The sequence below is a fragment of the Babylonia areolata genome, chromosome 34, assembly GCF_041734735.1.
Source record: "Babylonia areolata isolate BAREFJ2019XMU chromosome 34, ASM4173473v1, whole genome shotgun sequence".
Taxonomy (NCBI): Eukaryota; Metazoa; Mollusca; class Gastropoda; order Neogastropoda; family Buccinidae; genus Babylonia; species Babylonia areolata.
Window position 1 is genome coordinate 16,187,859 of NC_134909.1, and position 12,394 is coordinate 16,200,252.

The 12,394-nt window shown below is 49.8% G+C and overlaps 1 protein-coding gene across 1 annotated transcript in view; it reads left to right on the top strand.

Moving 5' to 3' along the window:
* Nucleotides 1-8,522, top strand: part of LOC143277696 (thyroid hormone receptor beta-like) — a 64,220-nt gene extending 55,698 nt beyond the window's left edge. The window contains exons 5-8 of the mRNA XM_076582615.1: nucleotides 3,309-3,491; nucleotides 5,535-5,686; nucleotides 6,855-7,104; nucleotides 8,361-8,522. Coding sequence (XP_076438730.1) covers nucleotides 3,309-3,491; nucleotides 5,535-5,686; nucleotides 6,855-7,104; nucleotides 8,361-8,522 — 747 coding nt within the window. The remainder of the gene's footprint in view (nucleotides 1-3,308; nucleotides 3,492-5,534; nucleotides 5,687-6,854; nucleotides 7,105-8,360) is intronic.
* The last annotated feature ends 3,872 nt before the right edge of the window (nucleotides 8,523-12,394 follow it).

Consider the following 12,394-nt stretch of genomic DNA (forward strand, 5'->3'; position numbering starts at 1 on the left):
CATGATTATGTTTAAGATTTAAAATAAAAACAGATTGATGAACGTACTGCCTGTACAACTGTTTAGTAAATAAAAATAAAGTTTTCATTTCTGTCAATGTCTTTTAATTGTTCTCGTACATGTAAAAGAGGCGCGCAAATTGCCACGCTTTAATAGAAGACAAAGAAGGGTCAGTGACGGGTTAGCAGACACAGCAGCTGACCTACTTATCAGTGTCTGGCACTATCTGGCCTGTCAGGGGGATCTCGCAGTCGGCTAAGTGTGTGGTTCTGCTTATAGCCTAGACAGCAGTGCCCAGTAAATGCACTTTCGGTTTCTTAGAATGATTAAAATTTTCTTGGAAATGTACTTTCGGTTTCTTATATCCGAGGTTTTGTATCAAGCGGGACAAGAAATTTGCTTTCCTAAAACCGAGTTTTCTTATAAGCGAGTTTCTTGTATCCGAGTTTTTGTAATACATAATAAAGAAGAGTTTGGCCGGGGGGAAAAATTCGTTGGCAATAACCGAGTTTTCTTATATCCGAGTTGCTTATATCCGGCGTGTACTGTATAGATTTTGTGTTACTGTGAAACATTTTTTCTACTATTACCGGTATCGACAATCGTGTGCCAAAAAATTAATATGATTTGTCCATTGTGTCCAGAATCTAAAGAAGGCGAAGTCCATTTTCTACTGTGTTGCCCTGGATTAACTCACTCAGTACGGCCAGTCCTCTCTTCTCTACACAGACCCCTCGGATGTCCAGTGGGTGTCTGAATGACCCAACCTTTAGCTTCCGTCGTCAGAATTGTGGTATCTTTGTCAACATTCACCTCTTCAGTATAAAAGCCTTCCGCTTGCACTATTTTGATGATGGTAATTGGGGTGAAACGCTGTTAACGTCGTCTCTTTCGCCGTTCGTATGGAGAGAGTTAAGATATCAAGGTTTATCCCAGTTTATCCCAGTTAAATAATTTGAGTACCTCACCTGTGTCTACTTATCTCCTTAATGTCACCAATAAATGAAATTGCTGTCAAACAGTTTGCTATCTTAATGATGCACTCAAAAAGGCGAAGCTTTATTTTGTATGTATATCACATCAAGTAACGGGGACGCTTGTGTCTGAGCATTCTAGTGGATACTTCCCTATCATCTGTGTGTCTGTGTGTGTGTGAGTGTATGTGTATGTGTGTGCGCGCGGGTGTGTAGTGTGGATTGTTTCAGACATTGTAAATCGTTTTAAGGTGGTTGAAAGCACTATCCAGATGTGCATGATGTCCTCTTCTTCTTCCTCTTCTTCTCATCATTATAATCATTATTCTTATTATTGTTATTGACTTTATTCTGCCTTACTCTGTTTATTAGTGGTTTGTTGTTTTTACGCATGTCGAACATTGAATTTCTGAACCATCGTTCATTTTGTAGTTTACTTTTTGCACCAGTTCTTCACACAATTTGTACATGAGTATGTATGGGCGTGCCGAAATGATTGAGTGCGTACGTGTCATAATCACTGTGTAGTGAACTATACTGCAATCCTGTAACTTGAAGAAGAACGTACCGAAGGAATACATTTCCGTTCGTGTGCATAGATAGATAGATAGATAGGTATACAAGTACAACAGAAAAACTCGTCTCGAGTCTGAGCCTCGAAAAAAACAACTTCCGTTCGCTGGTGCTGCATGCGTGATGCGTGCTGTGCGCGTGTTTTGCAGGAAGCTTATGACGGCGCAATAGCCGAGTGGTTAAAGCGTTGAATTTTCACTCGGAGGGTCCCGGGTTCGAATCTCGGTGACGGCGCCTAGTGGGTTAAAGGTGGATATTTTTCCGATCTCCCATGTCAGCATATGTGCAGACCTTCTTGTGCCTGAACCCCCCATTCGTGTGTATACGCACGCAGAAGATGAAATACTCACTTTTAAGATCATGTAATCCATGTCAGCGTTCGACGGGTTATGGAAACAAGAACATACCTAGAATGCACACCCAAAAAAACGGAGTATGGCTGCCTTCTTGGCGGGAGTAAATAAACATAACTGTCATGCACGTAAAATACTACATGTCTGTTTGAATGTGTCCGTGTGCGTGCCTGGAATCTGATTGAATGAAACAGGAAACGAATGATGAGCGCCCAGTGGCAGCCGTCAGTCGGCTCTACCCAAATAGGCAGCCTGTTGTGCAAATGACCCCGTGTTTGTAAAGCGCTTTGAGCTTTGTCTCCGACCGAGCATAGGCGCTATATAAGTATCCATATCATATCATATCATATCATGTATCAGATATCCTTATCACAGATTGACATAAGTTTACATTTGAGCCAACAGGAAAGTAAGAGCTATATGAACGATGGCTTCTCCATTACAGTGGGAAGTCATTTACAGCTCAGCCTTTTGTGAAGTACTATGACACTCAAACTAGAAGGCAAAATTGCACTGTCTCTTAGTGCTTCAGCAGCCTTGGGGGGTTAAGTTTGGCCTTTGGGAACCATCCCAACGCCGGCTCTCCTAAAAAAAAACCCTCTTGGCCGTGAAAAGTGGGGATATAACTTGGGCAAGACACTCTACACTATAATCAAAGTATAGACCATATAGTTGGGACAGCAGTTGCCAAGGCAGGGCAAGGCAAGGCAAAGCAGGGCAGGGCAGGGCAAGGCAAGGCAAGGCAAGGCAGGGCAAGGCAGGGCAGGGCAAGGCAAGGCATGGCAAGGCGGGGCAAGGCAAGGCAGGGCAAGGCAAGCAGGGCAAGGCAAGGCAGGGCAGGGCAAGGCAAGCAGGGCAAGGCAGGGCAGGGCAGGGCAAGGCAAGGCAGGGCAAGGCAAGGCAAGGCAAGGCAAGCAGGGCAAGGCAAGGCAGGGCAGGGCAGGGCAGGGCAAGGCAAGAAGTTTATTTCATGATTCCCTTGGCCTCCTCTGCTGTTCTGATGGTCATAGTCGGACACGACTGACTATCATACACAGCATATCTTATCATATCATAATGATCAGTAAACTCAGCCCTAGTCATTAACTCTCTCCATACGAACGGCGAAAGAGACGACGTTAACAGCGTTTCAGCCCAATTACCATCATCAAAATATTGCAAGCGGAAGGCTCTTATACTGAAGACATGAATGTTGACAAAGAATACCACAATTCTGACGACGGAAGCTAAAGGTTGGGCCATTCAGACACCCACTGGACATCCGAGGGGTCTGTGTAGAGGAGAAGAGAGGACTGGCCGTGCTGAGAGAGTTAACAACAACAAAACCGGTTGCTACATGCTGTCCGCAATATGTGCTTGTTTTATTTATTTTTTTTTTAAATCCTCTTTTTTTTCAACCCCGTGACAGGAAGCGACGCAGGCGGCCATTGCGCAGCTTCCGGAGCAGCAGCGGAAGTTGGTGGAGGAGCTGCAGTACGCCATGGAAGCCTCCTCCTTCCTGGGCGTCACCTCCACCTCCATGCACTCCCTGCCCACTACGCCTGCAGAGTTCATCAACCTGGCTGAGGGCTTCGTCCGCAAGGTCATCAAGGTCCGTGGGTGGGTTTGATGGGGTGGTGTGGGTGTGGGTGTGGGTGGGTGGTGGAGGGGGGGGTTGGTGGGTGTTGGTTGGTGGTGGAGGGGTTGATGGAGTTGTGGTGGGGGTGTTGATGGGGTGGTGGGGTGTGGGTGGGTGGTGGTGTTGGTGGGGTGGTGGTGGGGTTGGTGGGGTGTTGATGGGGTGGTGGGGTGTTGATGGGGTGGTGGGGTGTTGATGGGGTGGTGGGGTGTGGGTGGGTGGTGGTGTTGGTGGGGTGGTGGTGGGGTTGGTGGGGTGTTGATGGGTGGAAGAGTTGGTGGGGTGGTGGAAGGTAGTGGTGGGGGTCGTGGGAGTGTGGGTGGGTGGTATGGTGTGGGTGGTGGATGGGTTGGTGAGGGTGTTGGTGGGTGGTGGAGGGGTTGATGGGGTGCTGGGATGTGGGTGGGTCGTGGAGGGGTTGGTGGGGGTGTGGGTGGGTGGTATGGTGTGGGTGGTGGATGGGTTGGTGGGTGTTGGAGGGGTTGATGGGGTGGGTGGGTGGTGGAGGGGTTGGTGGGGTGGTGGAGTTGTGGGTGGGTGGTGGAGGGGTTGATGGGGTGGTGGGGGTGTTGGTGGGTGGTGGAGGGGTTGGTGGGGTGGTGGCGGTGTGGGTGGATGGGTTGGTGGTGGCACCTGTCTGTGCAGTGATGGCCTAGAGGTAACACGTCCGCCTAGGAAGCCGCCTTTTTTTCTCCCCCTCCACTAGACCTTGAGTGGTGGTCTGGACGCTAGTCATTCGGATGAGACGATAAACCGAGGTCCCGTGTGCAGCATGCACTCAGCGCACATAAAAGAACCCACGGCAACATGAAATAAACCCACACTGACAGGCACACAGTCACATGCATATGCACGCACTCAAGACCTGACTCAGCGCGTTCGGCTATGCCGTAGGTCAGGCACCTGACTAACAGTATGTGGTGGTGCAGCGTTTATGGATTTACCCGAACGCAGTGCTGGCCCCCTAGAGAAACAGAAACTGAAACCCTCTTATTCATCGATTTTACGTCGGTTTACTGAGAGTGATATTACATGTAAAACTGTCTTGTTTTTAGAGCAGGTGGCCAGGATATTAGACATGAAACCGTCCAAGGTATTAGATGTGGAACTGTCCAAGATATTAGACGTAAAACCGTCTTGCTTTTGGTGCGGGTGGCCATGATATTAGACATGAAACCGTCTTGTTTTGGGTGCATGTGGTTAGACGTGGAACCGTCCAAGATATTAGACATGAACCCGTCTTGCTTTTGGTGCAGGTGGCCATGGTATTAGACATGAAATCGTCTTGTTTTTGATGCAGGTGTCCACGGTATTAGACATGAAACCGTCTTGTTTTTGATGCAGGTGTCCACGGTATTAGACATGAAATCGTCTTGTTTTGGGTGCATGTGGTTAGACGTGGAGCCATCCAAGATATTAGACGTAAAACCGTCTTGTCTTTGATGCAGGTGGTCATGATATTAGACATGAAACTGTCTTGTTTTGGGTGCATGTGGTTAGACGTGGAACCATCCAAGATATTAGACATGAAACCGTCTTGTTTTGGGTGCATGTGGTTAGACGTGGAACCATCCAAGATATTAGACATGAAACCGTCTTGTTTTGGGTGCATGTGGTCAGACGTGGAGCCGTCCAAGATATTAGACATGAAACCGTCTTGTTTTTGATGCGGGTGGCCATGGTATTAGACATGAAACCGTCTTGTTTTGGGTGCATGTGGTTAGACGTGGAGCCGTCCAAGATATTAGACATGAAACCGTCTTGTTTTGGGTGCATGTGGTTAGACGTGGAACCATCCAAGATATTAGACATGAAACCGTCTTGTTTTGGGTGCATGTGGTTAGACGTGGAGCCGTCCAAGATATTAGACATGAAACCGTCTTGTTTTGGGTGCATGTGGTTAGACGTGGAACCATCCAAGATATTAGACATGAAACCGTCTTGTTTTGGGTGCATGTGGTCAGACGTGGAGCCGTCCAAGATATTAGACATGAAACCGTCTTGCTTTTGGTGCAGGTGGCCAAGAAAATCTCCGCCTTTAAGACGCTGCAGAAAGATGACCAGATCTGGCTGCTGAAGGGCTCGGTGGTGGACATCATGATGCTGCGGTCAGTCGTCAACTACAACCCCAGCAGCGAGTCCTGGAGCCTCAGCACCAAAGACTGCCTCGGCGGCAGCAGCAAGACCACAGACACACACACCACGACCACCCCCACCTCCACTACCACTGGCGTTGGTGTTGGCGTTGGGCCCGGCGCTGGCGTCACCCGTGGGGCTAGCACAGTCGTTACTGCTGAGTCTCCTCTTCCCTTCAGGGGTACTACGGCTGGATCCGGTGAGAACCCGGCTGTGGTCAGTTCCGGTGTAGCGGGTATTGGCGGTTCCACGAGTGATGTTCCGCCGGAAATGGTTAGCTCCTCCTCCTTCTCCTCCTCCGCCGCCGCTGCTGCGACGACGTGCATGCCTGGAATGGTGGTGAACTCAAATTGCGGTGTTCCGGGTGGCAGCGGTGCCACGTATGGTGTGCCTCCGCTGGGTATGGTTAACTCAACGTGCGGGCCGGGTATCAGCGGCTCCACGTGGGGTGTGTCGGGTATGGTCAATAGTTCCTCCTCCCCGTGTGCGGGTGGCTCCAGTTTTTTTGTGTCCAGTGCGGGGAACTCCTTCGCTTTTGTGTCGGGGGGTGTGGCAGCCGGTACCCCGGGTATGACTGCCGGCCCCGGGTGTGGTGGTGGTGGTGGTGGTGGTGGTGGTGGTGTGCCTGTGATGGCCAACGCCACGGCAGGTGTTCCGGGATTGGCAGCCCCCTCCTCGTCCCCCTCCTCCCCCTCCACCTCCTCCTCGTGTGCTCTTCGCGGCATCCCTACGACTTCCGTTCCGCACTGGCCAACACTGAACAGCCCTGACGCCAGTTCCGGTCCTGCCCATCACGCGTCCAGCTTTTCAACTTCTGTTCATTCTTCTCCTCTGTCGGACGTACCACCACCCGCTTCCTACCCCCCTCATCCTCCTCCCCCCTCCTCCTCCCCTCAGCACTACCGGGTTCAGACAGGCAGCGTCCTCCCCCACACTGTCCGTCAGTTCCCCGTTGAGTCTGCCGTATTCCCCAGAAAGCTATGCGTCTACGGGATCTCCTTCCGGTCCTTACCCTCACCACTACCCCCACCACCATCCTTCAAACGGACAACCCTTCTCCTCTTCCTCCTCCTCCTCATCATCATCTGCAGGCGTCGCCTCTCCTATGTCTGCCCTGGGCTTCTCAGACTCGGAGACTGGCGGTTTGGAGAAGTGTTCTTCCTTCGCCTCATCCTCAGCCCCTGTCTCGGTCTCGTCTTCTTCCTCGTCTTCGTCATCCTCGTCCTCAGCGCAGATCAGTGCGGAGCTGCTGAAGAACGGCAGCCCTGAGATGCGGCAGCTGTTCTCCAACTACTCGCGCTTCGTCAAGGTCATGGTGGGCCACATCCGCGGGGATCTTCTGGTGCTGGAGCTGCTCATCATGATGTCGCTGTTCTCGGCGGACCGTACGACACTGTTGGAACGGGACAAAGTGCACAGACTGCAGGAGAGCTACGCTTCCGTGCTGCAGGTGCGTTATGGGTGGGGGGGTGTTTGTTTTGGTAGGGGGGTAGGGGTGTTTACAGGTGTGTTGTGGGTGGCTGTGTGTGTGTGTGTGTGTGTGTGTGGGGGGGGGGGTGATGTTTACGGGTGTGCTGTGGGTGGGTGGGTGTTTCGGGTGTGTGGGTTGATGTTTACGGGTGTGCTGTGGGTGGGTGGGTGTTTCGGGTGTGTGGGTTGATGTTTACGGGTGTGTTGTGGGTGTGTGTGTGTTTCGGGTGTGTGGGTAGATGTTTACGGGTGTGTTGTGGGTGGGTGTGTGTTTGGGGATGTGTGGGTTGATGTTTACAGGTGCGTTTTGGGTGGGTCTGCGGGGGGTGATGTTTACGGGTGTGTTGTGGGTGTGGATGTGTTTTTGGGGTGTGTGGGTTGATGTTTCCAGAGTTGTTGTGGGTGAGCCTGTGTTTGGGTGTATGTAGGTTTATGTTTATAGGTGCGTTGTGGGTGTTTGTTTGGGCTGTGGGTTGATGTTTACAGGTGCGGGTTGATGTTTACATGTGTGTTGTGGGTGTTCGGGATGTGTGGGTTGTGGGTGGGGGTGTGTTTGGGGGTGTGTGGGTTGATGTTTACAGGTGCGTTGTGGGTGTGTGAGTGTTTGGGGGTGTGCGGGTTGATGTTTACATGTGTGTTATGGGTGTTCGGGATGTGTGGGTTGTGGGTGGGGGTGTGTTTGGGGGTGTGTGGGTTGATGTTTACAGGTGCGTTGTGGGTGTGTGTGTGTGTTTGGGGTGTGTGGGTTGATGTTTACGGTGGGTGGTGAGGGGTGTGTTGGCGTTAGGTTTGGGGGTTACGGGTGGGTGGCGATGGATGTGTTAGTGTGTAGTTTGGATGGATACCCGTGGGTGTATTGGGGGTGGGGGTGGGGGGGCTTGGGCTGGGCTCGGGGTGTGTTGGCGTTAGGGTTGAGGGGCGTTATGGTGAGTGGTAAGGGGTGTATCGGGGTGGGGTTTGGGGGTATACATGTCGGTGGTAAGGGGGTACGGTGTGTTGGGGTGCGGATTAGGGTGGGTGGGGAGTTACGCGTTGGTGGTGACGGTGTTTTACGGGTGGGTGGCGAGGGGTGTGTTGGTGTTAGGGTTGGGGAGGATACGGGTGGATGGTTAGGGGTGTTTTGGCATAGGGTTGCGGAGGTTACTGTGGATCCGGGAGGGGGCGGGGGGGGGGGCGTGTGTGTGTGTGTGTGTGTGTGTGTATTCTATTTTATTCTGTTCTGTTCCTCGGTTTCAGTCGTACACCAGACTCCGCTTCGCGGAGGACAAGACCTTGTTTGCCCGTCTGGTGGTGAAGCTGACAGACCTCCGTAACATCAATGAGGTCCACTCCAGGATGCTCATGTCCATGAAGGCCAGCGACATGGAACCTCTTCTTTTGGAGATCTTCAATTTGTGAAAAAAATGAACAAAAAAAAAAAAGGCCAAAAAGTCTAGAGGAGGAGGAGGAGGAAGAATATGTGTGTGTGTGTGTGTGTGTGTGTGTGTGTGTGTGTTCAGCGACCTGTCACACATTGTGGAGATTGTAAACATTTTGTTAAAGGTTTTTTGTTGTTGTTTTGTGTGTGTGTGTGTGTGTGTGTGTGTGTGTGTGTGTGTGTGTGTTTGAAGAACGCATATTCTTCACGGACTTTAGTGATCCTTATTGTTAATTTTTGCCACTAATTTGTTGTTGTTGCTGTTGTCATTGTTTCAACTCTTTGAAGTATACGTGTTACCCCCACACGATTCAACATTGTGCAGGTGTTTTTCGACTCTGTTTTTGGGTTTGTTGGGTTTGTTTTTTGTTTTGTTTTGTTTTTTTTCCTAAAACCACGTTCTCCAGTGCAGCCTTCTTCTTGTTTTTCTTTTCTTTCCGTTTCAGTTTCAGTTTCAGTTTCTCAAGGAGGCGACACTGCCTTCGGACAAATCCATATACGCTACACCACATCTGCTAGGCAGATGCCTGACCAGCAGCACAACCCAAGACGATTAGTCAGGCCTTGAGTGCATGCATGTATATTAAATTTTGTGTATTTATCAGAGTGGATTTCTCAATATTTTTTTACCAGAGGACAACACTGTCGTTGCCGTTGGTTCTTTTTCAGTGCGCCACGTGCGTGCTAGCACACTGGACCACGGTTTAGCTCACTCAGTACGGCCAGTCCTCTCTTCTCCTCTACACAGACCCCTCGGATGTCCAGTGGGTGTCTGAATGAGCCAACATTTAGCTTCCGTCGTCAGAATTGTGGTATTCTTTGTCAACATTCACCTCTTCAGTGTAAGAGCCTTCCGCTTGCAATATTTTGATGATGGTAACTGGGGTGAAACGCTGTTAACGTCGTCTCTTTCGCCGTTCGTATGGAGAGAGTTAGTGTCTCATCCGAACGACTAGACGCTCAGTTTGAACTTGGGGGGGAAAAGGGAGAGAGCGAGGTTCGAACCCAGACTCTCACGGACTCAGTCTCTGTATTGACAGATGATCGTCTTAACCATTCTGCCACCCTCCTGCTTTTCAATCCACATCTGGTGACAAATAGATTCGTCTTCTCCAGAGACGAGCGCAGTAGCCGAGTGGTTAAAGCGTTGGACTTTCAATCTGACGGTCCCGGGTTCGAATCTCGGTATCGGAGCCTGGTGGGTAAAGGGTGGAGATTTTTTTCCGATCTCCCAGGTCAACATATGTGCAGGCTTGCTGTAGTGCCTGAACCCCCGTCGTGTGCATACGGCAAGCAGGAGATCCAATACGAACTTTAAAAGATCCTGTCATCCATGTCAGCGTTCGGTGGGTTATGGAAAAAAGAACATACCCAGCATGCACACCCCCGAAAACGGAGTATGGCAGCCTACATGACGGGGTAAAAAAATGGTCATACACGTAAAAGCCCACTGGGAGTTGCAGCCCACGAACGAAGAAGTCTTTTCCAGATCTTGCCGACTTTGGTATGGTATGGCATGGTCCTCAGTAGTAGCAGGGCAGCGATTTGTGGATATTTCTTGGGAACGTGGCTTATCGAATTTAGTGTTTAGATCATTTCAGCTGTGCGTATAGAGCTCAAGCGAGGACCATAATTATTATGAAGAATGAAGACGTATAAGATAAAAAGGAAACAGCTTTATGGGTGGGTGGGTGGTCTGTGACATAACCGTTGGCTTGATCTATCGTGTGGGGGATGGGTAGACAGTTCGCTTCTTCTCAGATATTCCTCTTTCTTTTTTCCCCTTCGTATTGTACCGTATTTCTCTTTTTTTTTCACAACAAATTTCCCTGTGTGAAATTCGGGCTGCTCTCCTCAGGGAGAGCGCGTCGCTTCACAACAGCGCCACACCCCCCCCCCCCCCCCCCCCCCCTTTTTTTTTTTTTTTTTTTTTTGTTGTTGTTGTTGTTTGTGTTTTTGTGTTTTTTTTTGCCTGCGTGCAGTTTTATTTGTTTTTCCTATCGAAGTGGATTTTTCTACATAATTTTTCCAGGAACAACCCTTTTGTTGTCGTGGGTTATTTTACGTGCGCTAAGTGCATGCTGCACGGGACCCTCGGTTTATCGTCTCGTCCGAATGACTAGCGTCCAGACCACCACTCAAGGTCTAGTGGAGGGGGAGAAAATATCGGCGGCCGAGACGATTTTCATTGGAGGACTTGAGAGGCTGGGTTTTAAGCGACCTCAACAACAAAAGTTATATAACTGTGTCATTATATCATAAGCCCCTGTATCTACACCAATAATTGTTTGATTTTGCCTGTAAACATAGGAGTAAAAATAAAAAATAAAAAAAATGTAAAAAAAAAACTCCCGGGTGTTCGTGGGTGTGCAGAAAACCCAAACACTCAAAGAAATCGTGGTTCTTCAGAGAGCCATGACGTACGGTAAGGCTTCATGTTAAGACGCGTACCCGCCAATACAGTGTCCGTGGGGTCTTCGGTTCGAACCCTGGTCTCGCCCTGTCTCCCAAGTTTGACTGGAAAAATCAAACTGAGCGTCCGGCCATTCAGATAAACCAAGGTCCCGTTCGCAGAACGCGTTGAAAGGGAACGCGTGTCAACACAAGTGTTGTCGTCTGACAACATGCTGTTGAAGAAACCCGATCTGACAGCTACACAAATGTCATGAAATTATGCACGCACTCAGTGCCTGACGAAGCGCGTTGGGTTATGCTGCTGGTTAGGCATCTGCCTAGCAGATGTGGTTAGTGTGTATGGATTTGTTCCAACGCAGTGACGTCTTCTTGAGAAATCGGAGCCGAAACTGTTGCTGTTAACTCACTCAGTACGGCCAGTCCTCTCTTCTCCTCTACACAGACCCCTCGGATGTCCAGTGGGTGTCTCAATGACCCAACATTTAGCTTCCGTCGTCAGAATTGTGGTATTCTTTGTCAACATTCACCTCTTCAGTATAAGAGCCTTCCGCTAGCAATATTTTGATGATGGTAAATGGGGTGAAACGCTGTTAACGTCGTCTCTTTCGCCGTTCGTATGGAGAGAGTTAAAGACTCTGTGATGAACAGACTCGTTCTGTTTGATACCGTGGTTGCAAGCTTATCTATTATTTATTCCCCCGTTTTGTTTTGTTTTTTGTGTGGTTTTTTTTTTTTTTCAAGGCCTGACTAAGCGCGTTGGGTTACGCTGCTGGTCAGGCATCTGCTTGGCAGATGTGGTGTAGCGTATATGGTTTTGTTCGAACGCAGTGACGCCTCCTTGAGCTACTGAAACTGAAACTGAAACTGTGACGACCGGAAAGTGACTGAGGTGACGGGCGCAGTAACCGAGTGGTTAAAGCGTTGGACTGTCAATCTGAGGGTCCCGGGTTCGAATAAGGGTGACGGCGCCTGGTGGGTAAAGGGTGGGTAAGCAGACCTGCTTAGTGCCTGAACCCCCTTCGTGTGTATATGCAAACAGAAGATCAAATACGCACGTTAAAGATCCTGTAATGCATGTCAGCGTGCGGTGGGTTATGGAAAGAAGAACATACCCAGCATGCACACCCCCGAAAACGGAGTATGGCTGCCTACATGGCGGGGTAAAAACGGTCATACACGTAAAAGCCCACTCGTGTGCATACGAGTGAACGCAGAAGAAGAAGAAGAAGACTGAGGAGGGGAGAAGAGAATTGTTAAACAAGGATTGAGTGTTATTACTTTTTAAGGGTCAGGAGCACGCGATGCAAACCCTGAACCAGTTGTTACATTGTAGTGTTCTGGAGAGTCCTGGAGTATTTTGTTAACTTAGCAAATTGCCCCCCCCGCCCCCACGTCAACCCCCCCCCCCACCCCCCCCCCCCCCCCTTCTTTTATTTCC